Genomic DNA, 27655 nt, shown 5'->3' with positions numbered 1-27655 from the left:
TGCTTTTTTTTTATGGTATCCAATCTTATAATGTATGCAGAATTGTCCATCCTGAGTCTGAATAATTAGATTTTGTTGCTTTCTGTTCAATAATAAAATGGTCACAGATAGTTCAAAACTGTCTGGAGAATTTTAAAAATCTACCCTCATAATTTTCCTGTCTCTGTGGGTATTGTACCAAAGTTACTGATGTTTCTGAATTGCTGGCTTTGATTGAAACCAGAATGGTCATAAGCTCTCCTTCTGACTGCTGTACATACAGGCAAGGCTAAGATTTTGTCATGGATATTTTTAGTAAAAGTCAGGGACAGGTCACGGGCAATAAAGAAAAATTCACAGAAGCCCGTGACCTGTCCCTGACTTTTTACTAAAAATATCTGACAAAATGGGGAGCCGCTCAGTAGCTGTGGGGGCCGGCTGGGAGCTCCGGGGGCCCCCACAACCCATGGGGGCTCGGAGCCCCAGGGTCCTCCTTTCCCCTCAGCTTGGAGCTGTGGGGTCCCACACGATGGTCGGGGGCAGCGGGGTCCCCCTTGATGCCTGAGATGACCCTGTAGCTCCCAGCCGCCTGCGGGCTGAAGTCATGGAGGTCTTTGGAAGTCACGGATTCTGTGACTTCCGTGACCTCCGTGACAAAATAAAAAATCGTAGCCTTACATATAGGTCTTTCTCTTAGACAGAAGGAGAGGATTAGTGACTAAAATAAGTTGTTCAGTTTTATTTCTGCACACTCTGATATCCTCCCTTCCTGTAGGAAACATGCATATGTCTACTTTATACTTAGTCTTTGTTTGGACTTGAACTTTCAGGTTTTTAAGCACAGATGGTTAATGCATAATACTGAGTACAATATCTGTACACTCAGCTTCCTTGCATTATAGCATACAAATTTTAATAGCATGAATACGTCTGACCAGGATGATTAATCCCAATATGAACACTTTTTGCTGTTATCCATTTTTATATAAAAAAGGTTTGTGCTTGTCTTCCCCAGCCCGCCTTGCTGTACAGTGATGTTCTGCCTGCCAGAAGTTACAGGGTTTGTTGTGCTTTGTCATTTTAACCACAAATGCAGAAGCTGTGCACTCACCCATGCACATATTGTCTTTTGCCTTTGCAGCTTGTCGATACTACCTTGTTGGTCCAGTTTATTTATATTGTACTATATTGTCTTTTTAGTATATGATCCATTTGAATGGAATGCACATATGCCCATGGTGCATCTGTCAACTCTGTTTTGCTGGTCCTACATTTTACTCCCATTGGAATTCTGCAACAGTTGCTTATGGATCTGTAACACTTCTGTAGATTTCTAATTGGAGTAAGACATTTCTGTCTTCATTTTGGTGTATGATGTAGGACACTGAAATATGGACTAGAAAGAGGCAACATCAATCCTGACCTATACAAAGTGGCAAAAATTTGTCTTGTTTGAAAACAAAATATACAGTGTAATGTTTCTTGCAGAATACATTCCCACTGTTCTCCTATGTTAGCTGCACACTCAGTTTAACTTCATTCTCAAGTCTTTACAATGGTGATAGGAAACCCAACTCTGCATTTTCTGAGCCAGACATTGGTGTTCTAAAATGGAACCACGTGGTAGTGGTTTAGAACATGCTTCCCCATCAACAGCTTCCTATTAATGTAGTAACTAATATCTCTTTTTCAATAAAATATACCAGAAATCTACTTTTCTCTTTTCCTTACCCTGTCCCAACCCAGAAATATTTGGTGTAGCACAACTAAAATTATAAGAATTGATGTTGTCACTTTGTAGCAGGTAATTTTAAGTGTTAAAGTTGATAGTTCGAAAAAGAACTGTTAAGAATGCATGAATGTGTGAAGTTTCTGATGACTTTTTGATTTCTCATTTTAATTCTGCACGTGTTCTGTAGTGTTTCACAGCTCACTGGAGCTAAGAATTGGCGGGTTCATTCTTCACTTGCATGCCATACGGCATTTTACAGGAAATGCCCCTGTTGTTTCTGCACCTTTGTTCATTCTCCTCTGCCCTCCCTTGTTTGTCCTGCACTTTGCTATCTTGTAATGCTCCAGATTAGAAACAAAACCAAAGTCTACCAGTTTTGTGCTGACTCTGTTTTTTAATTGTAGGCGTCTCTGTATGATGAGAGCATTTACAGTGGGAATCGTCGATATAGTGCCTCTAGTTCTCGTGCTGTAAGATGTTTTCTGCATTTTTCTGCTGGGCCTGTCTTCAGTGTTGTGTGCTATGATAACCTGTTTTACTAGAGCGTAGTTTTATCTGTATCAATGGGCAGTATAGGATTATTGGCCAGATAGCTGATGGTGGAGAATTATGTAAACAAGACTGGGAGCATCACCTCTACACAGTTCCCTCCGTGTAGATCCACTGGAGACAAATACTGAGGGCTTGGCTACACTTACAAATTTGCAGCGCTGGAGCAGGGTGTGAAAACACACCCTCTCCAGCACTGCAAATTGCGGCGCTGCAAAGCGCCAGTGTGGTCAAAGCCCCAGCGCTGGGAGCGCGGCTCCCAGCGCTGTCCGTTATTCCCCACAGGGAGGTGGAGTACGGACAGCGCTGGGAGAGCTCTCTCCCAGCGCTGGTTCTTTGACTACACTTAGCGCTTCAAAGCGCTGCCGCGGCAGCGCTACCGCGGCAGCGCTTTGAAGTGCTAAGTGTACCCACAGCCTAAGTGTCCTACCTGCAATTGTCATACTACGCAGTGCAGGGGTATCACCTAATGGTTTCAATGTAACACAGTTTAAAGGGTTTCCCTTTCTGGTGAAAGGAATCTTAGCTCTGTCTTTGAATTTATTTGCTGTTAAGAAAATTCAAAACATCAGCTGGAAAACCACATTCATATAAAGAACAGGAGTACTTATGGCACCTTAGAGACTAACAAATTTATTTGAGCATATGGGAATAATAAATTTGTTAGTCTGTAAGGTGCCACAAGTACTCTTGTTCTTTTTGCGTATACAGACTAACACGGCTGCTACTCTGAAACCACATTTATATAAGACCCCCCTTCTTCCCTGGGGTTCCATTTCACTTTTAAAGAAACTGACTTCAGATAGCTTAAAAATGTAGTATCCCCATGCTACTATGTTTTCACTTAAAGCATGTGCAGACTTGTGACTTAGTCATGGTTTGAGATTCATAGAATCATAGAATATCAGGGTTGGTAGGGACCTCAGGAGATCATCTAGTCCAGCCCCCTACTGAAAGCAGGACCAATCCCCAGACAGATTTTTGCCCCAGATCCCTAACTGGCCCCCTCAAGGATTGAACTCTCAACCCTGGGTTTAGCAGGCTAATGCTCAAACCACTGAGCTATCTCCCCTGCCCCTTGCATTCTTTTGTAACATGGTATTTACCAGTTGACTTAGGAGAAGGATAGTCTGTAATACGTGCTAGGGTGAGACTGGAGAGCTCAAGGAATCATTTATGGGTGATGCTTCTAGCCATTTAAATCTGACTCTGGTCAGAAATGACAATTAGCATTTAATGGTGGTTCACTGGCTTATTTAAATGAGCTAGGGGATGGGTAGGGCTTAGTCCATTAACTAGTGGACAGCTTACAAATATCAGTATTACTCTTAACACCCTTAATGTCAATTGCAAAACACAGACTAAAGATAGACACCCCTTCTCCTCTCAGACAGTGTCCCCATGTAAGGTTTAGAGCCATTTTGGTGTGGGGTGGGGGGTGAGGAAACTTATACTGCCATTGTACCTGCTTTGAAAATGCAAATAGAGACCTTAATTTTTCAGTTCTTCTCTTGTGAAAGTCTTAAACCTTTTGCATTATTTTTCACCAGTAATTAATAAAAAATAGATATTCTAATGCGCTGTTATGCATTAGAAGTGTTATCCTGTTCTTAACTTAGAAAAATAAATGGAAATTGTCTCTGTAATGCTAACTCAGCTGATATTTCACTTTATCCTCTACCAGTACATGACATTCCATTGCAATCAAAATATGACTTGCTAATAGAACTGTACATTTTTATCAATATTATTCTGCCCTTCAAATCAATTTGCTTCACAGGTCTTCTTGTTTTCATTTTGCTCTGTTGCAACATCCATTGATAGGTTCCAGCAGCCTGTAATCCAATGGATTTGCCACCTGCACAGTGCAGTTTGGTGGGTGGAGGTGTGTATCATTTAGACAAATATCTCAAAGGATCACATCCTGCAGTCCTAATTTGGGCAAAACATTCATTTAGTGTGGGTTCTGAGAGCGATTTCTCCATCTTATTGAGACATGGAGCATAGCGTTTTGAATGGAGAACGTTTAGGCTTGGAAGGATTAGATTTTTATCAGTAAATGTCAGTACATTCACTTTCACAGACCACACAGGTGCAAAAATATTTCCATTGATTGAAATTTACAGATAGACAAAATAAGAAAAATGCTGAATGAGAACTTACTAGAGTTTATTTTGTATATTTTGACCCATGGTATTGACAATTTCTGTTTTAATGGTTATAAAGCTTTAACTTTTTATATCTCAGTGTCTGCAGTCATTAAATAATTGTCTGGACCCCCATAATTTCCCTCAACTGTGAACATTTAAATAGATAAAAATAAACATTGATATTATCCATGGAAATGATTTAAAAAAAAAATTCTGCCAAGCCTAAGGATGTTGTACAAAGACACTAATGTCCATAGTACCATTCTCTTCTCTTCTCTTTTCTTCTCTCTGCTGTGCCACAGATTCTGCATACTGGTGAATAATACAATCTCTCCATTTCTAGTGTAGCATGGTGCTTTGTAATCACAAGACAGTTGAAATATGAAGCCTTTGCCTCCAGACAGAGGTGAAAGTAAGCCAGTACGGTCCTATATGGCGTACTGGCAAGAACCGGTTCACAGCTGACTGTACTGGCAGGGGGCAGCTTCCCCAGGCTGCCAATTTAAAAGGGCCTGTGGCTCCGGGCAGCAGCCAGAGCCCCAGGCCCTTTAAATTGCCACCAGAGCCCCACTGCCGGAGCCCCAGGGTAGCGGTGGCGGCCGGGAGCCCCAGGGCTGTGGCAGTGATTTAAAGGGCCATAGGCTTCCAGCAGCAGCTGCAGTTACTGCTACCATGGGCTCCGCTGGTGATTTAAAGGGCCTGGGGCTCCCAGCCACTGCCGCCGCAGCCGGAGCCCTTTAAATCACTGCCGAATTTAAATTGCTATTTAAAGGCCCTGGGGATTTAAAACCCCCTTTCCCTTTAGGTAGAGGCCCCACCCCCTGCTCAGAACCCCGGTCCTGCATACCAGTAAGTCCTTTCAGTTATTTTCACCCCTGCCTCCAGAGGAATATCTTGATTACAGCTTTGCATTGACACAGTTATGCGCGTGGCCGTGAAGTTTATAGCTTTGTTCATATCTGGAGGAGACATTTGGGCAATTGTTGCCAAGAAGCATTTTCTGAAGGATGTTGGAGTCTTGATCCTCACTAGCCAGACACACTGAGAGAATGTGTAGGACAAAGTGGTATGTAGTTCTTCTTTCCTTGTTCACCTCCAAATTACTGACCAGCGGGCACTTAACTCAGCAATCCGTCTTTTTCTTTTGCTAGTGACATTTTACAAATTGCTTTCCCACCAGATCCTTACATATAAAGAGCAGCTTTATCCCTGGTTATAAATGCTAAAGCAAGGAGAGGAACAAATGGAAACGAGGTAGCTGAGAAACAATAGTTCGCTATTAGACTGGTATGAGCAGTTACATTTTCCCCATAGTATATTTCATTTTTGTTTTATTTAATTTATATTTTTAATAGCAGTGATGGAGCAAGACTCATCTAACAGGTTTCTTAAGGGAATGGAATCCTTAGGCATTTGCTCTGACTTTTCTGAGACAAAGTTCAATAGTCAACATGCATGAAGCTTTGTCACTATCTGCAGAATATCAAGAAAAGCATGGTTTCAGGGTGCTCCTCTCTCCTTTTTCCATAGCTTTTTGGCTATCATCTGCTGCCAATGTACTGTCTTGAAGTCACAGTTGTTAAGCTTATGGCTCTGTTCCAGAAAGGACCATTTTTGTCCCAATCTTGGAAAGTTTTTTTTTCTACATAAGCTTCAATTCTCATCTTGTTTAAAAACACAAAGCAATAAACACACACACAACTTCCCCCAAAAACCAAACATCCACCCAAGGTGAAAAAAACAACACCCTCCACTAGAAATTGCATTGCTACCCACCTGTAAAACAAAGTAGACAAGCTTCCACTGGCCTGTTCACCTTGAGGATACTCAATCTTGTCAGTTCTCTCAGTAGCTGAGGAGTTGAGGATGGCTTCTCTACTGACCGCGTTGAGTTACGGAAGTTGGTATATTTTAGTGTTGTCTGTCTTCAGAAATGATTTTAATGGAAAGAAACTACATTTAACATCAAGGTCATTCCTCTTCAGATTCCAATAGTTGTTGTTTAGAAGGTCAAATTTAAAGCTTAAATTGTCAGCACTTCATTCCAAAAATAGTCTTATTTACAAAATAACCACCAATATTATTACAAAATCATACTGTCTCACACACACCACTGTTAATACTGTTTAGAAATCTGTATCTCGGATGACATCTTTGATTATAGAAGCAGCAAAGAATCCTGTGGCACCTTATAGACTAACAGACGTTTTGCAGCATGAGCTTTCGTGGGTGAATACCCACTTCTTCGGATGCAAGTGGTGGACAGAACTACAGAACCAGACTAACACGGCTACCCCTCTGATCTTTGATTATAGGCATTCATTGACAAGGCAGTCAACAAAAAGTCAGTCTTGTCTCCAACAGCATTTGAAATGCAATGAGTCATAAGGTTTTTTGATCATTGAAGGACACAATAAACAGGACATGCTTTGTGTATTTCAGTTCCTGCTTTTTTAACAATCAGAATTGCATTTCTGAAAAATTACATTCACAGTTGTCTTTGAGGCAGTAGTGACAGAAACAGTGTTGTAGGAAATGAGCATAAAGAGCACCTTTTTTTGGCTCAAGTGTGTTATAAATGTGCTGAAATCTTCTTTATATACACCTGACAATCCATGTGTGTAAAAATACTGTGCAGTGCAATAGGGTGTCTGATTGCTGCTGTGGAAGTCAAATAAATAATTCAGAAATTCAAGTGCAAAAGAGATTTCAATTCTGATTTTTCTAATGGGTAAAACTCCTTCCTTATTTTATACTGTTGCATTCATCACTTTCACCGGATTCTAGCCTGTCAGTGTGGTGACTAACACGATAATGTTTCTGACTATTTTGGCCTAAACCTGTCAGCCACAAGTCAACACTGTCAATTATATCTTGCTCTGTGGAAACCTGCTCTTAGGAAAGACTAGAATCCGAAGGAGATAGAGGCTGAAGGGGGTGATGCTCTCAGTCTATAGGAGGGTACAGTTCCTATCATAGTATCTGCATCCAATCAAGAAGAAACCCTTATCAACCACGGAGGTTTCTTGCTTTGGGGATTGAGCAAGTGTTCATTTTGTAACTGCACAGTATTGCAGAAGAGGGTGAGGGGCTTGTGACACTTTGGGGTTTCACCCAGACCAAAAAGGGGTTCTCTTGCCACATGCCCTGTAACCTTGGGTACCTTTAGGCTGTGCAGCTTTGGCTGAGAGCCCTGACACCAGCAGCATCCTCACAGCACAGTGGTCTCACCCTGTGCTTCCACCAGCCCATTTACTCCATGTAGGGCATCCCCAACAATCCTTCTGGACCTGAGGCGCCCCAAAACATTCTCACTTGCAGCATCCAGTCCTCTTACTAGGCACTCAGAGGTAACACCATGTTCGCTGCCTCCAAAGAGCCAGTACAAACAACAATTTATTAGCCCTCTGTGAGTGAGCAGTAAAAGGGACTCAACACTGCAGGGGAGATGGTTTTGGGGAGACTCATGTCTAGAAGGTTATTGGAATCATCCTGCAAGGAATAAATGGGCTGGTCAGAGCTCAGGGTGAGACCATTGTGCTGTGGGCATACTGCTGCCATCAGGGCTCTCAAGCAAAGCTGCACAGCCTAAAGGCACCCAAGGTTACAGGGCAGGGGCTGACCGAACCCCTTACTGGTCTGGGTGAACCCCCAAAGCATCACAGGACTGAACAGAGCTCGGAGGTAAGATCTGCTAATGAAGGAATGGGATGGAATCACTCCATACATACAGAAATGGGAGGAATGTCTGATCGGTATCTTTAACTTTCAAATAAAATATTAAGTACCAACATCTCTCTGCTCCACATGGTGTAAGAGTTAAACCAAAACCTTTTTACTCAGTCCATTTGCTGTACCAATTGCTTATGCTGACCTTTTGTCTAAAGTAGGTGTCTGCTCTTCAGCTTCAACCTCCTCTTTTTTTCTTTCACAGCTGCATGTCCCCCTTTTTTAACTAATCTGAAATGGCAGTGTTCTGACTCTTCTATTGCTCTGATTGCTGCAGTGCTAATCCTGTTCTTCTCTCTGCTTACTGTGTTCTTGGGGTATTTGCGGGCAGCCATCGGAGTACAGCTGCTACCTCAGCTCCGGATCTCGGGCATCTTCTAGAGCCAGCTCTGCTCGGGCAAGTCCAGTGGTGAGCACATATCTTCTCTTTTTCTCTTCCTCCGTTTCAGCTGCTTCATTCCTGTGTTTCCCAAGGCTGCTTTATACTTGTGCAGAAAGAGTGGTGCACGGTATCAGACAACTAGTCAATTGAAAGTTTAATTAAATCTATAATACAATATTGATCATAACTAAGGATCAATGAACAGGATCTGAAAATACAAAGGAACAGTGTGAACTGTAGCTAACTCCTCTAACCAAATAAATATTAAGTTCTGGAGAAGCATCCCCAGACACAATAATACCCAATCTAAGATGTGCTCTTCTATCAGTTAGCCATCCCCATATGCACACATTCCCTTCCCAACATCCTGCAAATTCTATGATGGCGGTCTTGCTGAGCAGGTTCCATCTTCACATCTTGCAGTTTTGAGGTTTTCTTCAGGGTTAGAGGTGCACAGTATGCGCTGACAGGCCTCTTAGCAGGTGAAGCTCCAGATAGCACAGAACTCAAAACTGCAACAGCCTGAGCTTGGCAGAGTTTACTAGACATGGAGACTCTGCAACAATTATGTCAACAGGATAATGGTACTTGTTAGTTACCAAAGGTGTTGGGGCTGGCTTAAAATTTACCCTGCCTCCACTAGCAGGGTAATAAATACCTGGCTGCTGCCACAGCCCTGCAGTTTAAAGGAATGAATGAATAAATAGTGTAATAATTTTGTAACTTAATCAAACATCTTTCAGTTTAACTACCTGAAACATAACTTCCCTCCCTCTCCTGCATCTTTTAGACTTTTTTCTGACCTGCTCGTGGTGCATATTTTTCCCCGGTGGTGGTTTCAGTCTTTCCTATTTCCTCCTTTTCTCTCCTACCTCCTTGTATATCTATCTTTCCCTGTGTTGTTCTCTACCTCTTTCCAAATATTTGGTTCTTTCTTCTCCCAAAATCTTTTAATACCATATTTTTTTAACTTCTCCAATCTGTCTCCCACCCCTCTTCTGCCCACCTAATCTTTTGTATGTTCCCAGACACCCAAGAGCCGGAAGATTAGCTCTACTAGCAAAGACTGCTATTAAAGATGAGGGGGAGGGAATGCACTGTACAATAGCAATACCCTTGTACAGTATGGACTCCACTCTTGCTTGGAATAGTGGATGCTGGGATTACTGCCAAAGTGCTGTCCTTGAACCTTGCTCGGTGAGTCCATAATTCTTATTAGCAGTCCGGCCAGTAAATGTCATTTTACTAGACAAAAATATCATACAGAGGCTTTGGACCTTACTTAAAGAGACATTTAATTATTTCAGAATTTCAGACAACTTGTATACCAGAAAAAACCTCTCCTTTAAGCAATGTTATCTCCTTAGCTAACTGCAGAATTCCATGTTCCTTAGCACCAGGTTACCTACTAAACATGCCTAGAATGTTGAATTTAAATAGAGCTATTCGGGCTTCTGCAGAAAATGACAAGATCATTTGAATAAGTTTCACTTGTCTTTTGTATCATCTAATGCCAAAAAAACTGTCTCAACAAAATAACCATGCTACAAAACCCTGTGTCTTCATAAAGTTAGTATAAAATGTTAGAGAGGGGTGTCTCTGTACAGTTAAAAACTGATATTTACTGTGAGTTGTTAGCAGTATATGAACTGTGAATTTGGAGTGGCTATGCTGATATAGGTTCCCTTTCCCTTGATGTGTACTGTAGTAATGCCTTGCATTCTCCCTGCTTATTTGTCTTTTTATCTCCATTTGGAAAATGTTTGGTATATGCTTCCTGTGGGTATCCTGTGCTTTCCCATTGTTTCTTGATCATGCTGCTATATATAAATTCTGTTAATTATTGAGATGGAAGAGACTTGTATTTTCAGTCTACAGTACTTACATTAAATATGCATAAACCTACTCAGTAAAGAAAAGACCTAAATTACGACTATGTAGCCTTTCTTAAAGAATAAGGGCATAACTTAGTAAGTCATCTCTTGATCTGTTAGATAAGATGTAAAATTAAATTTTTAGAAACCCTTTTTAAAACCTGATAAACCATACGAGATCAGGGAAACTGACTCATAGAATGGACAATTGGATAGAGATTTTCACGTCCCAGGCATCATTTTGAATCTAACCCACGTTGTAGTGACCAGAGTTAACATCTGATAGCTGTGTTGTGGTTTAAATGAGATGAGTTGATGATTTGAGTCCAGTTGCTGCTGAACAGCTGACTATGTTGCAAAAGCTGTTGCTACAGTTGGCACTTAGTGGTTGTGATGGTGCACCCCATAAGGCTTTATGGAAATATGCTTATGAATAACCTTTACATAGATATGATACATGGCATATGTAGCATAAAACATATTCCAGTTAAGTCATATATACATTCATAAGCATATTTCCATAAAGCCTTATGGGGCGCACCATCACAGTGGTGTTTGCAGAAAGGCTAGGCATTGAACACGATTTAATTCCTAGAAATACTACCACAGGCTTAAGCTTGAGGCATGTTGGTAGAGCATTTTGAGCAAGCTTGTACTGCCAGTGCTGTATATGTTATGTGGATAAAGATAGAACTTCAGTTTCCAGAGACATCAATCTAGCATCTTCCTTGCAACTAACCAAACAAAAAAATCATCAACAGGCAGAGAATATCAGGGACCTCGGACACCAGTGCCTGAGGCCCCCACAATAGTAGGGAAATACACTCAGATATTTCTGGCAAGTGACCCACACCCACATGCTGCATAGTGAACTAGATTATAGCAAAATTCAGTTTATAGTGGAGTAAGTTTTGAATTTTTCCAGTGAATTTAAAAGGGCAATGAGTCTGCTTGAACAAAGCATCACTTCATTTTTACTAAAGTTTAACACCAGTGTAATTATGCTAATTCCCTTAGACTCAATCATTATCTGCTGCCAGATACATGCTGCAGCACTTCCCCTTAGGGAGCGAAGATATGGGCTTTTAGGAGGAGTAGGAGGATGACTTGAATGAACACCCACTTTTAGTAGACATCCCCAGTCATAATAAACCCCACCCTGAGTTTATGCATCTCCTAGCTGAGGACCTGAAACTTGAATGTTGTTTTAGGCCTTCTCTTGGGAGATAATTTTAGAAAATACTTACCTCTTGTTTCTTTTTGTAAAATATCCAGATAACAGGATAAGTTTGGGGCTTGTTAACTTTGATTATTTCTTTTGAAAATAAAACAAATAAAATCTGGTACCAGTTAATTATTGTAAAGGTCACCAGTGAATGTGGTTCCCAGTTTGGAAGCCTGTGTATTGATGAGATATAGTTATAGATATGAGAGTAAGTGATAATATGAATAACCAATAAGAATACTTTGAGGGTCAACTTAATGAAGGTCTACTTTATATGCTACACTACCATTGTGGGAACCGATACTCAGATGTCTCTGACCTGTCAGAGGCAGACATCAAGACTGCACTGCTGAAGATGGCACCTGGAAAAGAAGCAGGTCCAGATGAAGTCATGGTGGAAATTATCAAAGCCTTGAGAGAGTTTCGTGTATGCTGGCTCAGGTGAGTCCTGTGCGCAGTTTGGAAAAAGAAGACACTCCCAAGAGAATGGAAAAAGTCCATATAGGTACCAGTATGCAAACAAAATGGTGACACATACATTCAAAGTAATAAGGAATTACATTGCTGTCCCATTGTATGAAGATGTTAGAAAGAATCATTGTCGTGTTTGTCCAACAGTGGAGCCCATTTTAGGAAAGGAGCAGTTTGCTTTTAGAAAAAGAGGAGGAACAACAGAATGATGTCATCAGGAGTGAAACCAAGATCTTTGATATCAAAAAGAAGCTGTAAAGAAGAGGCTGAAATGGTATGGGTGTGTACAAAGGATGGATGAAAGGAATCTTGTTAGGGAGATGTTTGAGATTAAAGTACATGGGCGAAGAACAAGAAAATGGTGCATGAACTGTGTATGGTAAGATGGAGTAGACACAAAGCAAGCATTGTACCAGCAAGCCTGGAAAAGACCGATGTGGTGATGCAACCCCAGCTACATGGGAAAAGGGGAAGAAGGCCGGGACGGGGGGTATAATGAAGAGGTCCTACTTCGCACCAATAGATGTTTGAACTCAAAACTTCAGGAGCTTCCTCCCAGGAGAAAGAGAGAGATCTCTTTGTATGTATAAATTGGGAGGGATTTGAGTTAGTTCAATGATGCAGAAAATGAAGTGGAATTCAACAGAAACAACTGACTTCAGGTCCGATAGCATGAGCAAGTTTAAGTGTACTCAAGTCAAGTGAGCCAATATATTGCACAATAAATGAGCCAAATTTGAAGTGTCATTGAGAAGATGGCTGGTACATAAACCACTGTGCCACTCAATCTGCTGTTCTTAAATATGCAATCTAAGGATGTTTCAAAGTGAGCTGGAGTTTGAAGAACAGTCTATATTGTCTTTTACGTGGCTTTCTGATATCCTGTATGTACCGTAGATTAAGTTAAGCAAAGGTTTTCCCAGAATATAGTTGGCAGCAGCTTGACTTCAGGAACATTGTTCATTCTTATTTCTTGCACACAATGGCTTCCATCCCAGAAAGATGCCAAAGCAGTTTAGAAATAACAGTAAACATAGAACACTATTGAAAAGCAACAGAGTATGAGTGAAGGTGTATATTACGCACATGACACAACAGTGCCTAGAAGGTAAACTTTTGATGGACACTTGATTTTACAGAAGGGATCAGTGGAGCTTAATGTCCACACAAGACTTTGATGTTTAGAATCCCTTCCTTAAGTTCCACTCACTAAAGTCCATAGAATTCAGTTGATGTAACTATGATATGGCATTTTTCTGTAAAGGTGCTCTGTTTGTTGTTAGCTTGCCATAGGGGTTACTTATTAACATGTAAACCTGGCTTTGAAAGACTTTCTTTCATTAGGTAATGTTAATCTTCAGGAGTTTGTTTTTTGGTTCTCATGTTTGGCTCAAACAGGAGTAGAGCTGTCCTGCTATGAAGTTTGGTAACATCGTACAAAACTCTGTACAGAAAATTTTCCCATAAATAACTATGTATTTGACACAGGGTGATTATGACTTTCTGACATATGTATCAGCATGAAACAGGACTAAATGTAGGTTTGTGTGGTCTCAGCCCAGTAATAACTATTTAAAAACTGTACTATTAAAAATAAAAAAAAATTTAGTTTGAAAATGTATTACTGAAAAATCCAGTCTTTCAGGTTTTTTTAAATCTTGAGGAGTGACTGAGAAATGGATCTCTGTTTTGAAAAAAAGATCTTTGGAGGTAATTTCCTAATGCTTTAAAAACAAACCTTGCATCATAAAGGTCAGAGTACAGATGCCCCCCGGGTTACGCAAACCCGACTTACGCAAATCCGCACTTAAAGAAAAAGTTCTGTAAGATAGAAATAGTTGGGTTTTTTTTGTGTGTGTGTGTAATTGTCAGGTATATGTTTCCGACTGACGCAAAATTCGAGTTACGCAAGGCGTTCTGGAACAGAATGCTTGTGTAAGTTGGGGACCATCTGTATTTCTGATTTTTTAAATGATATAGAGAGGATTTTCAGCGCACAGCTAACATACTGCAGCCATTAACATGAGTAAATTTTGACATTTTAAAAAAGTACTTAATGGCATAATAGTATGTAATGGTTCTGAAGGAATTGTGGAGTTTTTACAATGCGTATAATATATCAATAACATTTTTAAGTGCCATTGACAGCTGGATTTCAACCCTCTGGGAAAATTAGAATGAATAGGGACACTAAGATACTTAAACACTTAAGGAGAAGTCCAGATATTATGAGAAAAATAATAAATATGTGAGTTGGCAGCACTGAAATTAGCTTGGTTTTCCCACCCTTACAGATGTAGGTATTCTCAAGTCAGCACACAACCGTACCTATTTCCTACCGTGGCTAATCATGCTGTGAGAGAAACAAAACTACTAAATGGTGTTAAGTTTTCACAATGTATGTTTTGAAGGAGTGGAGTGCCATTGAAAGATACTGATTTCTGAAATTAAAGATTGGAAAATGTCCCTCAAACTCATAACCTTTTCTCACAACTCCATTTCTCCATCCAGCACTGATTTCAGCTCCTTTTAGCAAAAAACTACAGTAGCTGCACCTGCAAGCAATTGTGCAGGGCTAAATCTGCATTCTCAAGTCTTAGTGCTGTGAATTTTTTAATTTGCATGCATTTGTTGGGAATATAGTTGGTAATAAAATGATATACATAAAATTATAATTAATTTCTATATTTGCATGTGTGTAGTTAAATTGAAGTGATAAGATTATGGTACTTAGTCAAGTTTGCTGATTACAAGTTGATCTGGTGCTCAATTAATCCCTTCCATCATGTGACTGCCGCTTTATTGCCCACACCTATGTCTGTGTGTATGTACAATAACTACATGCTAATATAACAATAAACTGCATATTTTTCTGTATAAATACAGATCTTCAGGATAATGCTGACAGATTTCACTTTCCATAAATCTTCAGTAATTAAGAAAAAAAGTTGGAGGTAAATCCTGATCATGTAGATTAGTCTTTCAAATGCTAAGAAAAGAGAAGAGCATCACTGTATGCTATTAAGTCTGGAAATTTAAAAATGTTCAGACTTTTTAATCACTAAGAGGAGCGAGTAGTTTGAAAGATACTTCTTTGAAACCAATTCTATTATTCTCTGAATTTGTGTTAAAAGATTTCTCAGAGCTAAAAAGAGGACAACGTGTTTGGAATTCAAAGGCATATTTTGTTAGCACAGATTACCTGTTGTGTTCGGCTGTGTCCCTTTTCCCATTTCTTGGAGACATTCAGAAGGATGGGGACCAATGGTCCAGTTTTTTTTGGGTGGGGGGGGGGGATTGGTAGCCTATGAGGGACCGAATACAAGTGATAACAGAAGTAGATTTAATTCTAAGCAAATTTAATTGTTTGATACTTTGCCCTCAATTTTCACAGCCTTCATCCAATCCAGTCTTCCCATTCAATTTTAAAATTTTACTGGTATACCAAAGCTACAGCTATAGCCAGTGAAGTGACAGATCTGTTTGTGCTTCAGCTTGTCTGGAGTGGAGATCTGCTGCAGTGCTGACTTGCATTCCAGAAATTCCCGATATGTTTGTTTAAGTAAGAAGGATTGATTTAACAGTCATTCCTTATCTAGATTAGTTACAGAGAATCCTGAAGAAACACCTAATCCTCACCTGACAAAGTTCAGAGGTTTTCTTGCTAGTAAGTAACCTTTAAAAGTTCTGTGCTGATTCCTACAGCAAGGTAGATTTTGACTATTATTGAAATGCACAAGACCTTAAGATGGTCCTGTGTGTGCCCATAGAACTTACCTCTTTTAGACTGTACTTTTAAGAAGTAGCGTTTGATTACATCAGTCACTGTTTCCCAATGAGGCAGGAAGTAACACTACATTCTGATTATTAAAATTAGTAAAAAAAAAAAAAATCTTTCCTCAGTGTTAAGGTAAGGTAGGTTTATAATTCCTTGCATCTAATCACTGTCCATCTCTCATTCAGCATTGGATAGTATGTCCTGTCCATCTCAGAGGTGGTGCTATTTCATCCGTTCTTGATTATGAGTTTGAGACTGCCCTCTGGTGCTGGATTTATAGAGCAGAAAAGGTCAATACAACTGTGAAATTGTACCAATGGTGAGCTCACTCCACTAAGAACCAAATACTATCCTAGTTTTAGAATAGAAAATGTGATCTCAGATTTCATTCATGTCACAACAAACAGAAAATAAAACCTTGCTTTTTATGGGGAAAATGATCTAATCACATGTCACTGAAACGGAGCTGAGGAGCAATTCAGTGATACATTCACACACTGGCTGTGGACTTTTTAGTACCTGATGCCATACAACATAAGGTCCTCTAGCAGCTGCTTTGTCAAAATTTATAAGCATACATGGTCTAGTTTAAGAGGCTGGTGTCTGGGAATTCTGGATTAAAGGCCTGACTCTTCCACTGATTTAGTTTGACCTTGAAGTCTCTTAACTTCGTTGTTCCTGTTTGTTTGTCGCAGACTGGGGAATAATATGAACCAACTTCATGAGGGTAGTGAGGTCTCTTCAGTAAATGTTTGTAAAACACTTGAAGAGCTTCATAGAATATTAGGGTTGGAAGGGACCGAGGTCATCTAGTCCAACCCCCTGCTTAAAGCAAGACCAATCCCCAGACAGATTTTTGCCCCAGATCCCTAAATGGCCCCCTCAAGGATTGAACTCATAACCATGGGTTTAGCAGGCTAATGCTCAAACCACTGAGCTATCCCCCCCTTCCAGAGTGGTGATGCTGGCACTGGATATGTGTAGAGGCAAGACATTTGAAGGGTTAATATCAAATATTTGCTAGTTAAGTGGAAAGAATAAGGGAAATAAGTTTCAAATGTATTAAAAACTGCAGTAGTTCATTACTGTTTATGAAAAATACGCAATACTTCCATATATGGACTTGTAGAATTCTGCCCCTGCTTGGCTTCCAGCAGCATTCAGCCCTCTGATAGTGCTGACACTTTTGCAACATGGCTCTGGTTTTATTCTGAAAAATAACCTTCAAAAGAGGCTGAACTCTGAGCTCTTTGTGATGTGCTTATTTTACAAAGAACAGCTTGTACCCCTTGCCAAATTACAATGCTGCACATAGGAATTTTCCTGAAAACGACTCTCCGCATGCCTTCCTTCTCCTCTCTTGCATAACCCCCCATGAAACGATGGGCATTCAGGTTGTGGTCTGTTAGTAGAGATGAGTATTATACATTATTAAAACATATAGATTTTGATTTATTTCAATAGAGTCCTACAATAAAAAGCTTTTACATTGTTATTAGATGTATTCCTATTTATATTACTTTCTTGGCAAGCACTTTATTCTTTCATTTTTTTTGTAGCATGTATTTATTAGCTATTATTTTTACCGTAAAAAGTATGGTGAGCAGTTTGGAGGCAGTTAGGTTGTTCTCCATCGGTTTGCTTGTGTGATAGTATTCTTTGTTGCACAGTAACTTGGAAGTTCAGCATTGTTTGGCAAGAATTTTGTGTAACCTCAAAGAAAAACTTTTTCCTGAACTTTCACTGTTTACAGTTTCCACTTGGTTCAAATGTTAAGGGCCTTCTACTGATGTCAGTTCTTAACTAACTGGGGATACCAAAAGTCCCCTCTACTGGATGACTGGAGCTGAAGGCATTTCTACACTACAAACTTTTGCCAATGCAAGTTACATCAGCATAAAAGCTGCTGCAGTTAATATATTGTTTGTACACGTGCATACTTGGCTCCTTGTGTCAGCACTGCAAGGACTCACCAGGAGTGTGGTGCACCATGGGTAGGTATCCCAATATGCATCTTGCCACCATTCAGTGCACTGTCTTTTGGGAAGTTTTGGCAATGCATGATGGGGCAGAAATGAGTCGTGCAGGAGTGACTGAGACTGCAGAGTCAGGTTCCCAATCATGGCTCCATTTTCTGCAAGAGATGGTGAATTTAGCTGAAATCTTACTTCTGAGGGTAACAAAGGCACAGCGATCACAGCTGTTGCTGGCGTCTCAAAGCCACCCAGACCTGTATGCTGCTAGCCTGTTGACTGCAATGGTGTCTGCTGAAGTTATTGCTGACTGGCATAGGAAGGTGTCCTACCACAGAGGAAGAAATAAGGCTGCCATCCCTAGAAACTTTTGGGAGAGGATTGCAATATACGTCCATGGAAATTTCACTAAGATCTCTGAAGAGGATTCAAGAGACACCCCTGTGTACATAAACTGCTCCAAATGGCCCCTCTGCTAATTCTGCAGGGCAATGAAAAACCGAGAGCAACTCTACCTCTTTATTGTACCAGTGCCTCTTCTAGTACAACTGAATTAATGAAAAGTCAATAGCTGTGTCCTGCTAAGTTGCAGGGTAGGCATCAGTAAATCATTGTAATGGGAAGTAAAATCAGACATTTACCTGAGGTTCCTTCCCCAGCATCAGGCTTCTCTGTGCTCAACTGCTGGCTCTGACTGGACTGCAGTTGAATCTCAAACAGCTCCTGGCTCGTGGAATAGCTGGACCCCCCCAGTCACAGGACCCCGACTCTCCTCCTCACTGTTCACACCAGGGGCCTTGGAGTATCCACAGTGGTGTGTAGGGTGGTGGTGGGGTGTTCACCAAATATGACATGCAGCTCTTTGTAAAAGCAGGAGGTCTGCGGCTCAGCACCTGATTGACTGTCGGCCTCCCTGGACTTCTGGTATGCCTGCTGCAGTTCCTTTACTTTCACACGGCACTGCTGCTGCTACCTGTCACACTCCTTCTCCTGCATCTCCTGTACAATCTGCTCATAGATGTCCATGTTTCTGTGGCTGGTCCATAGCTGTGCTTGCACAGCCTCTTCTCTCTACAGGCCCCCGAGATAAAATACTTCCTGTCTGCTCCAGGCAGGAGCCTGTATGAAGTGTGCAGCCAACATGGCTGGTGGGACAGTTACACACAACAATGGAAAGCTGCTAGGTGTACTTGCCAAGATGGACAATCAAGAAAAGGCATTTCAAAAATTTTTGGTCTCTGTCACCCTGGAGAGTGGAGTTGACAACTGTGACCTGAGCAGTCAGTATTGGGCATTTTGGGATAGCTGCCGGAGGACTGTTAGGGTTGATAAAGGTAATGCGATGTCTACATTTGTGCTGTGTCAACTTCAGTACATGGACCATGGCTCAATGCCACTTGGCGAGGTGCTGTTACTCTGTTGGCATGATGGAGCACTTACATTGGTGGGAGGCAAATTTAAGTGTAGACTTATGCACAATTAGGTCGACACAAGGTGGCCTATGTCACTCTAACGTAATTGTTTAGATCAGGCCTTAGGCTGGAGCTTAAAATGGCCCTAAAGGGATCCCTCAAAGGACCTACTATTCTCCTTTAAACTACCTTATAAAACTCACCTGGAGAGCCATCAGGTCTTGGAATTGTACTACTTTCCATGCTTGGTGGATTTCTTCTTCTGTTATCTACAGTTTTTTTTATAAATTTCATGTATCTTTGGCAAGCCTGCTACTTCCAGATATTTTTAAATCACTTCAGAGCTTGGTGTATGTGAAGTAGTGGGTTTATAGTAAGCAGCAAAAGAAGCACTCATCACTAGGGTGTGTCTCTGTTGCTGACTATTAATTGGTGGCGTAATGGTTGCTTTTGAATCACTATAAGTTTAAGACAGTAACTTGCCACTTTTATTTCCTGTTTCATAAAACGTTGGTTTTATACATCTAAGGGCTTCTTCAGTGGCATGTGTCATCAACATATTTAGTTTCCCACTAATATTAGTTAACTATTTATATACTATTTTGAACCTGGGGTTTTATGAATCTCTCCTGATTTTAATTTTTCTTAATCTCCTTTTTCAACTGTGAGGTTCTGCTTATGAGCTGACCCCTAAAAACTTCTCCAAATGCCTCCCACAGAAGATATCTTTGTTCAGTACTTTCAAATGATATAAATATAATGTCCTCTTTAATTGTTGTTGTCCAGTTTTTGTCCTGGAGAATCTTAACTCATTGTCCATAAATCATCTTTGAGATCCACCCCAACCATGCAGTATAACTTCTAATGGGGTTATTTAACAATGCCAGTTTCTACAGATCTTGTCTGCTTCATTAAAGATTTAGAAACAAATATTTCATAGAATCATAGAAGATTAAGTTGGGAAGAGACCTCAGGAGGTCTTCTAGTCCAACCCCCTGCTCAAAGCAGTACCAATACCAACTAAATCATCCCAGCCAGGGCTTTGTCAAGCCAGGCCTTAAAAGATGGAAACTCCACCACCTCCCTAGGTAACCCATTCCAGTGCTTCACCACCTTCCTAATGAAATAATTTTTCCAAATATCCAACTTAGACCTCCCCCACTGCAATTTTAGACCATTGCTCCTTGTTCAGTCACCTGCCACCACTGAGAACAGCCTAGCTCCATCCTCTTTGGAATCCCCCTTCAGGTAGGTGAAGGCTGCTATCAAATCCCCCCTCACTCTTCTCTTCTGCAGACTAAATAAGTCCAGTTCCCTCAGCCTCTCCTCATAAGTCATATTCCCCAGACCTCTACTAATTTTCTTTGCCCTCTGCTGGACACTCTCCAATTTGTGCACATTCTTTCTGGGGGGGTGGGGGCGGCAAAACTGGATGCAATACTCCACATGTGGCCTTACCAGTGCCGAATAGAGGGGAATAATCACTTCCCTCGATCTGCTGGCAATGCTCCTACTAATGCAGCCCAATATGTTGTTAGCTTTCTTGGCAACAAGGGCACACTGTTTGATATCCAGTTTCTCATCCACTGTAATCCCCAGGTCCTTTTCTCCAGAACTGTCGATTAGCCAGTTGGTCCCCAGCCTGTAGCAGTGCATGAGATTCTTCTGTCCTAAGTGCAGGACTCTGCACTTGTCCTTCTTGAACCTCATCAGATTTCTTTTGGCCCAATCCTCCAATTTGTCTGGGTCACTCTGGACCTTATCCTTACCCTCCAGCATATCTGCCCTTCCCCCCAGTTTAGAGTCATCCGTGAACTTGCTGAGGGTGCAATCCATCCCATCATCCAGGTCTCTGGTTACCTGAGATGGAATAGTTGGTACAGAAACGTTAATGCTTCACCTATTTCTTTATCTAGTTTTTCTTTCATATCAGATTTGTCCCAGTAAGAAATTGGTCTACAGTTGAAGGCTTTTCCAAGTAGGGTTTACCCTTCCCAAAGTGAACAGGAGTACTTGTGGCACCTTAAAGACTAACAAATTTATTTTAGCATGAGCTTTCGTGAGCTGCAGCTCACTTCTTCGGATGTTAGTCTTCTTTGTTAGTCTTTAAGGTGCCACAAGTACTCCTGTTCTTTTTGAGGATACAGACTAACACGGCTGCTACTCTGAAACCTTCCCAAAGTGTTGCAGTATTTTAAAGAAATGTTTTTAAACTGTGCTTTGCTTTTGACTTGGATCCTAGACTGAGCCCACTATTGTTAACAACTCAGCAATTGTGCTGTTTAATAAAATAAACCATCCTTCATTCTTAAAATGATCATTAATCTGAAAATGCCCGTGTTTAGCAAATATGCCTTTGGCAGAAGCAAAAAAGTCATATTGAAACCAATTCTTTCCTGCTACAATCTGTTCCTCCTGAAAATGAGTTTCTTGAAGTGAAATAATCTGAGTGGTTTTTTTAGTTCTACCAGACCTCTTTTCCTTTTAATGACATTACTTAGCCCTTTGACATTCAGAAATGATACCTTAAAGGGAAAGACACTGATAACTCGATAGCTTATCCAGAACTTAAAGGTTGTATATTTCTTTGGCTATTTGAAGGCATGAACCATTGTATGGCAAATGTATCATTTCTAATTATGTTGTATTCATAATTGTGTGCCTGAGTGGGATTGATTTCGGCTTGTAATTCCTTTATTAATCCTTTTACTACCTTCCCAGCCCCTCCCTCTGCATTCCCCTTCCTTTAAATCCAAAAATAAAATATCAAAATAGCATTTACATCAATCCTCAAATGACTGACTTGCCGAGCCCTAAATAGAGATGGACAGAATTTTACTTGGAATGCTCTGTTCCATTTTTTTCAAATAAGGTCAATTTTCCATTTCAGCCTTTTCAGAAAGGAACATTTTGATTTTTGTGAAGTTATAGTTTTAGTTCCATTTTATATTATATAACATTTTGAAAAGCTGAAATTGGAGCAAGATGTTTTGATTTTATCAGGATGAAATATTTGTACCCAAAACAAAACTTCTTGAATTTGCTTCCATGGGAATTTTTTTTGTTGTGTTTTGGAACTGAAATTTCAAATTTGCAGGTTTTTCCTGCCCAACTCTTACCCTAAACCACTGTACTCTCCCCTTGAACACTTGGACTACTTCTCTTTGCAATCAGAGAGATACATTCTCTGCCAATTGACTTCAACCCTTGCCCTTAGGGATAGATTAGTGCAAATGATCAGATGATACATTGGGAGGATTTACATAGATCCCAAGGGCCCCTCCTTGTGCCTATCTATTTTCCCCAGTCTCCTCCATGTGTGAGACACACTCTTCATATTTTATTTTCAATATAAAGAACACAGCTACAACAAAATTATGCACACCCCAAGACCACCTTCTGGCTAATCTCATTCATCTTTCATCTTTTCTTTTTCTACCCCCCTTTTCAGCAGTTTATTATAGTTTAGTTTCTAATCTGGAGTATGCTCTTGGGTGGCTGAGATTTGGATATGGATTTCTATTCCAAGCGATTTATATGTGGCCTATACAGCTGTCTAATTTCTGAATGATTTGAAATTATTTGAAATATGGCTTTCTTGATTAAGATAAAAAGAATGTATATAACACATGAGCAGTCCTAACAGAAAAATTCACAAGCTTCACTTTATCAGTTAGGGTATTCTTCTATCTTAAAATGTATGGTACACCAAGGAAGGCTTGAGAGATGTAATCCAGACTGCTGCTGCCTCCCCCAAATGCCATTACAGTGCCATGTATTGTGGTTGCTCTTTGAGCAGAATATCTTGCCAATGAACCTTTTCCCTCAGATCCCTAGCAGAGCTAGGTTTAACAGCAAACAGCCTGTCTTATTTTGTTTTCCCTTTGTCCAATATTATCCAATTATTACTTCTAAATAATCTCTCTTTTGTTTGCAGGTTGAAGAAAGGCCAGAAAAAGACTTTGAGAAGGTAAGAAAGTTGACATGAATTATATTGATCATAACACACATCTTACCATTTTTCCATATGTTAAACTTGCATTGAATTTACACAAATTTTGAATAAAATCCATGGCAGGATATGGCCTTATATAGTAAGAACATAAGAATGACCATACTGGATCAGACCAGCATTCCATTTAGCTATGATCCTGTCTTCTGGCAGTGGCCGGTACGAGATGCTTTAGAGGGAATTAATAGAACTGGGGCAATTATCTCGTGATCCATCTAGTGTCGTACACTCCCAGTTCTGGCAGTCAGAGGTTTAGGCAGGGCCGGTGCAACCTATTAGGCGACCACGCTAGGATTTGGGGGACAGCATTTTCTTCGGCAGTGACCGCGGCGGACAGATCTTCGGCCGCCCCGGTCGCCGCTGGCATTTAGGTGGAGGGAACTGGGGCAGGGGGGCGCGGGGAGGGCCACCTGTAGCAAGTATGGAGGGGGGCGGCACGCAGGGGAACTCCCTGCCCCAGCTCACCCCTGCTCTGCCTCCTCCCCAAGCACACCATCACTGCTTCACTTCTCCCACCTCCCAGGCTTGCGGCGCCAATCAACGTAGGCGCCGCAAGCCTGGGAGGTGGAAGAAGTGAAGCGGCGACGGTGTGCTCGGGGTGGAGGTGGAGCAGGGATGAGCTGGGGAGCAGGGCGGGGTGCCTCAGGGCGGGGGGGGTGGGGAGCTGCCGCAGGGGGGGCACCTCAGGGCGGGGGGGGGGTGACTCGGGGATGGGGGAGGGCGGAACATCCTTGCACAGTCTAGGGTGCGAAACATCCTTGCACTGGCCCTGGGGTTAGGGACACACAAAGCATGGGGTTGTGACCTTGACCATTTTGGCTAATCACCATTGATGGACCTATCCTCCATTAACTCATCTAATTCGTTTTGAGCCCTATTATGGTTTTGGCCTTCACAACATCCCCTGGCAATGAGTTCCATAAGTTGACTGTAAGTTTTGTGAAGAAGTACTTCCTTATATTTGTTTTAAACCTGCTGTCTGTTAATTTCATTGGGTGACCCTTAGTTCTTGTGTTATGTGAAGCAGTAAATTATTCACTTCCTCGTTATTCACTTTCTCTACTCTATTCATGATGTTATAGTCCTCTATCGTATCCCCCCATAGCTGTCTCTTTATCAAGCTGACAAGTCCCAGTCTTTTAAATCTTTTATATCGAAGGTGTTCTATGCCCTTAATCATAGTTGTTGCCCTTCTCTGTACCTTTTCCAATTCTTATGTATCTTTTTTTGAGATGGGGGGTGACCAGAACTGCACCCAGTATTCGTGTGGGCATGCCATGGATTTATATAGCGGCATAATGATATTTTCTGTCTTATCTATCCTTTTCCTAATGGTTCCTAACATTTCTGTTAGCTTTTTTGATTGCCACTGCACATTGAGTGGATAGTTTTTTTAAACTATCCAATCCATGACGACTCCAAGATCTTTCTTGAGTGGTAAAAGCTACTTTGGATCCCATCATTTTGTAGGAATAGTTGGGATTATGTTTTCCAATGTGTGTTACTTTGTATTTATGAACATTGATTTTCATCTGCCATTTTGTTCTCGGTTGCCCAGTTCTGTGAGATTCCTTTGTAACTCTTTGCTGTCTGCTTTGGATTTCACTATCTTAAGTAGTTTTATATTGTCTGCTGGGACTGCCAACATGAGTGCCAACTATATAATTTTGGTGGTGTTGGCCTGTCTACTGTGAATTGGACTGAATTAAAGGTACAGACTTGCTTCTCACAGCTCACCAATTAGCTATCTGATGGTAACTTCTGTCAGTCACTTCCATCCTGTCCCAAATTTGAACTGATGACCTCAAGGTGAAGGCTTCTGTCTCCATCAGTAGCCATACTATAAATGACCTGAAAAATCTCAGGACATAAAATTTGTTCAACAGAAGGTCTTTTGTGACCCACTGATGCACAGCATGTCTACTGATGATCCATTTGCTATAAATGAAAACAACTTTCTTTGTTCCAAAGAGATCATTGTGGTCATTCTGATTAGTATGCATATAAAGAGGCAGACCACGTTCTCAAAATATTTACGTGCATTCATTTTTGTGTTTAAAAAGGATATTTCATAACCCATCTTATTTTAACTGTGTATGGTTCTAGGGAGTTCGTACTGTGTCAAGCTTATCAGCAGCTACACTAGCCTCTCTGGGTGGAACTTCCTCCCGGAGAGGCAGCGGGGACACCTCCATCTCCGTTGATACTGAGGCATCCATTAGAGAAATTAAGGTAAGAAAGCTTTGTAAGTAACATGTATTGGTAGGAACTGTCTCTTGCTAGAGGAGTCATTCCAGTCAGAATGTATTTCTTCATGTCTTGAAGTTTTCCACTAAGTTTCCCCTAGTAAGCAGTGGAATTTAAAAGCATAGTTTTATATTTTTCCATCAGTATGTGTGAGAAATTACACATGCAAATCAGTATTGGCAGGAGTTACCAAAAACATCTCATTAATCTAAAGACTTGGCCCTCCTGAAGTCTAAATGTGGGCAGTAACTGGTCTGTTTTATGCAGAGTTGTGTAGCCATTTTGGCCCCAGGATATTGGAGAGACAAGGTGGGTGAGGTACTATTTTTTTTTTTTTTATTGGACCAATTTCTGTTGGTGAGAGAGACAAGCTTTCACAGAGCTCTTCTTCGGGTGATCTGAAGAAGAGCTTTATGTAAGTTCAAAAGCGTGTGACACACACACACACACACACACACACACACACACATTGGTCCAATAAAAGATATTACCTCACCCACCTTATGGCCTGTTTTGTATTTTCATTTTATTGGTTGGTTAAAAAAAATCTTATTTTTTGAAAAAATGGTGCAGAGCTGTTCTAAAAAGATGCTGTAGCACAGCTGGAAGTTATGGGCTTGATGTAGGAGCTGTTGGGTGAAACACTATGGCCTGTGTTATGCAGGAGATCAGACTAGATGATCTTAATAGTTCCATCTAGTATTAAAAACTATAAAAGTGGGAAACAAACCCAGTCCCTTTATCTTTCTCTCTCTCCTTGGTCACCCCCAAATGATATTTTACTACTTTTGCAGTTCTAGCATCAGGAGCTGACCAAGGAGAGAGAGAGAGAGAGAGAGTGTAAAGCTTTAATTGGGCTCATAATTAAAATGAATGTCTTTATTCCATTTGCTAGTGGTATTTCCCACACTTCCTAGGGTGTCCTGTTGTCGCTCATGTTCCCACTTTTCTCTGATGTAGCTGTGAGCACCTCACATGCATAAATTTATTAATCTTCACAACACCGCTGTTGGGTGCTAGTAGAGAAATATCATTCCCATTTTACAGATAGGGAACTGAGGCAGAACAAAGGGGGCGGGGGGGAATTGCCCAGTATCATACAACCTGTGGCAGAGCTGAAAATGGAATTCAGATCTCCTGAGTCACAATCTAGTTCCTTAACCACAAGACCATCCTATTGTTCTAGAAACATCCCATTTTCCCAATTAAAATGATTAGGACAGGAATATACATGTATTCAAGAAAGATGATTTGTGTGAAAAGCATATAAAAAAATTTTATAATGAAGTTTAGAAAACTCAAACTAGAGTAGAAACGTGTCTGTAAATGGGAATTTTGAACACTGGCTTCTCACTCAGCTGTGATTACTGCCCATTAGTTTTCTTGACATCATTCACTTTTCTTGCCATTTCCCTCAGGATATCAATGAGTTAAAGAACCAGATTCAGGATGTAGAAGGCAAATACATGCAGGGATTGAAAGAAATGAAGGTACTGGTTTATTGCGGACTGAACATGTGATATTAATGTCAGCTAAACTTTCAGAGAGGCACAGTGAGAGACAGAACTCGAATTTAACCTGCATGCTTTTATGCTGAGGTGTGAATTAACTCAAGGCATTTCATCAGTGAGGAAAACATGCTTCCCATTCTGATGACCAGTAATCATTTCTTTGGATAACTCTTGGTAATCAGCACATCTGTAAATATTATATTAACCTCTGTACAAAAAGTCATTAATGAGAACTCTTATTACTGCATGTCTTATATTTTGGTGTCTTGAGAATGTATTTAATTCTCCATCAAAAATTGTAATATAAAGATTAGAGTATATAGAAAACTGATCAGTTACTCCTTTTTAAATATGTCCATAATACAAGAATTGGAAATCACTCAAAATTTGAGGGTAAATTTAAAATAAAAGTAAATGCTGATTATTAAGCATGTAACAAACCTGCGGAGTTCAGTGCCATGGGAAATCAAAGTTAAATACTGTAAATGTATTTTAAAAGGTACTTGGTAGAGTGTCCCAGTAAAACAATTGGCAAGTTATGCATGCCTGAAGGAGAGGCAGTCATATCTCATGCTATACAAGCAGCCCTGGTAAAACCTCCGTATTGCATGGGGTAAACTGTCACAGCAGC

The 27655-nt window shown here is 40.7% G+C and overlaps 1 protein-coding gene across 17 annotated transcripts in view; it reads left to right on the top strand.

The window, feature by feature from the left end:
- Positions 1 to 27655, top strand: part of LRRFIP1 (LRR binding FLII interacting protein 1) — a 183047-nt gene that overhangs the window by 128048 nt on the left and 27344 nt on the right. For 10 of the 17 annotated variants that reach the window (XM_045032208.1, XM_045032202.1, XM_045032200.1 and 7 more), the window contains 3 exons: positions 23192 to 23224; positions 25373 to 25498; positions 26932 to 27003. In XM_045032208.1, the coding sequence (XP_044888143.1) occupies positions 23192 to 23224; positions 25373 to 25498; positions 26932 to 27003 (231 nt within the window). Of the gene's footprint in view, positions 1 to 2115; positions 2182 to 8470; positions 8549 to 23191; positions 23225 to 25372; positions 25499 to 26931; positions 27004 to 27655 lie in introns of all 17 variants that reach the window. The other 7 variants (XM_045032211.1, XM_045032206.1, XM_045032197.1 and 4 more) reach the window with 3 other exon arrangements.

This window comes from Mauremys mutica, chromosome 10 (genome assembly GCF_020497125.1).
Source record: "Mauremys mutica isolate MM-2020 ecotype Southern chromosome 10, ASM2049712v1, whole genome shotgun sequence".
In the NCBI taxonomy this organism is placed as follows: domain Eukaryota; kingdom Metazoa; phylum Chordata; order Testudines; family Geoemydidae; genus Mauremys; species Mauremys mutica.
The sequence above is the reverse complement of the archived record's forward strand: the minus strand, read 5'-3'. Positions and strand labels throughout refer to the sequence as shown.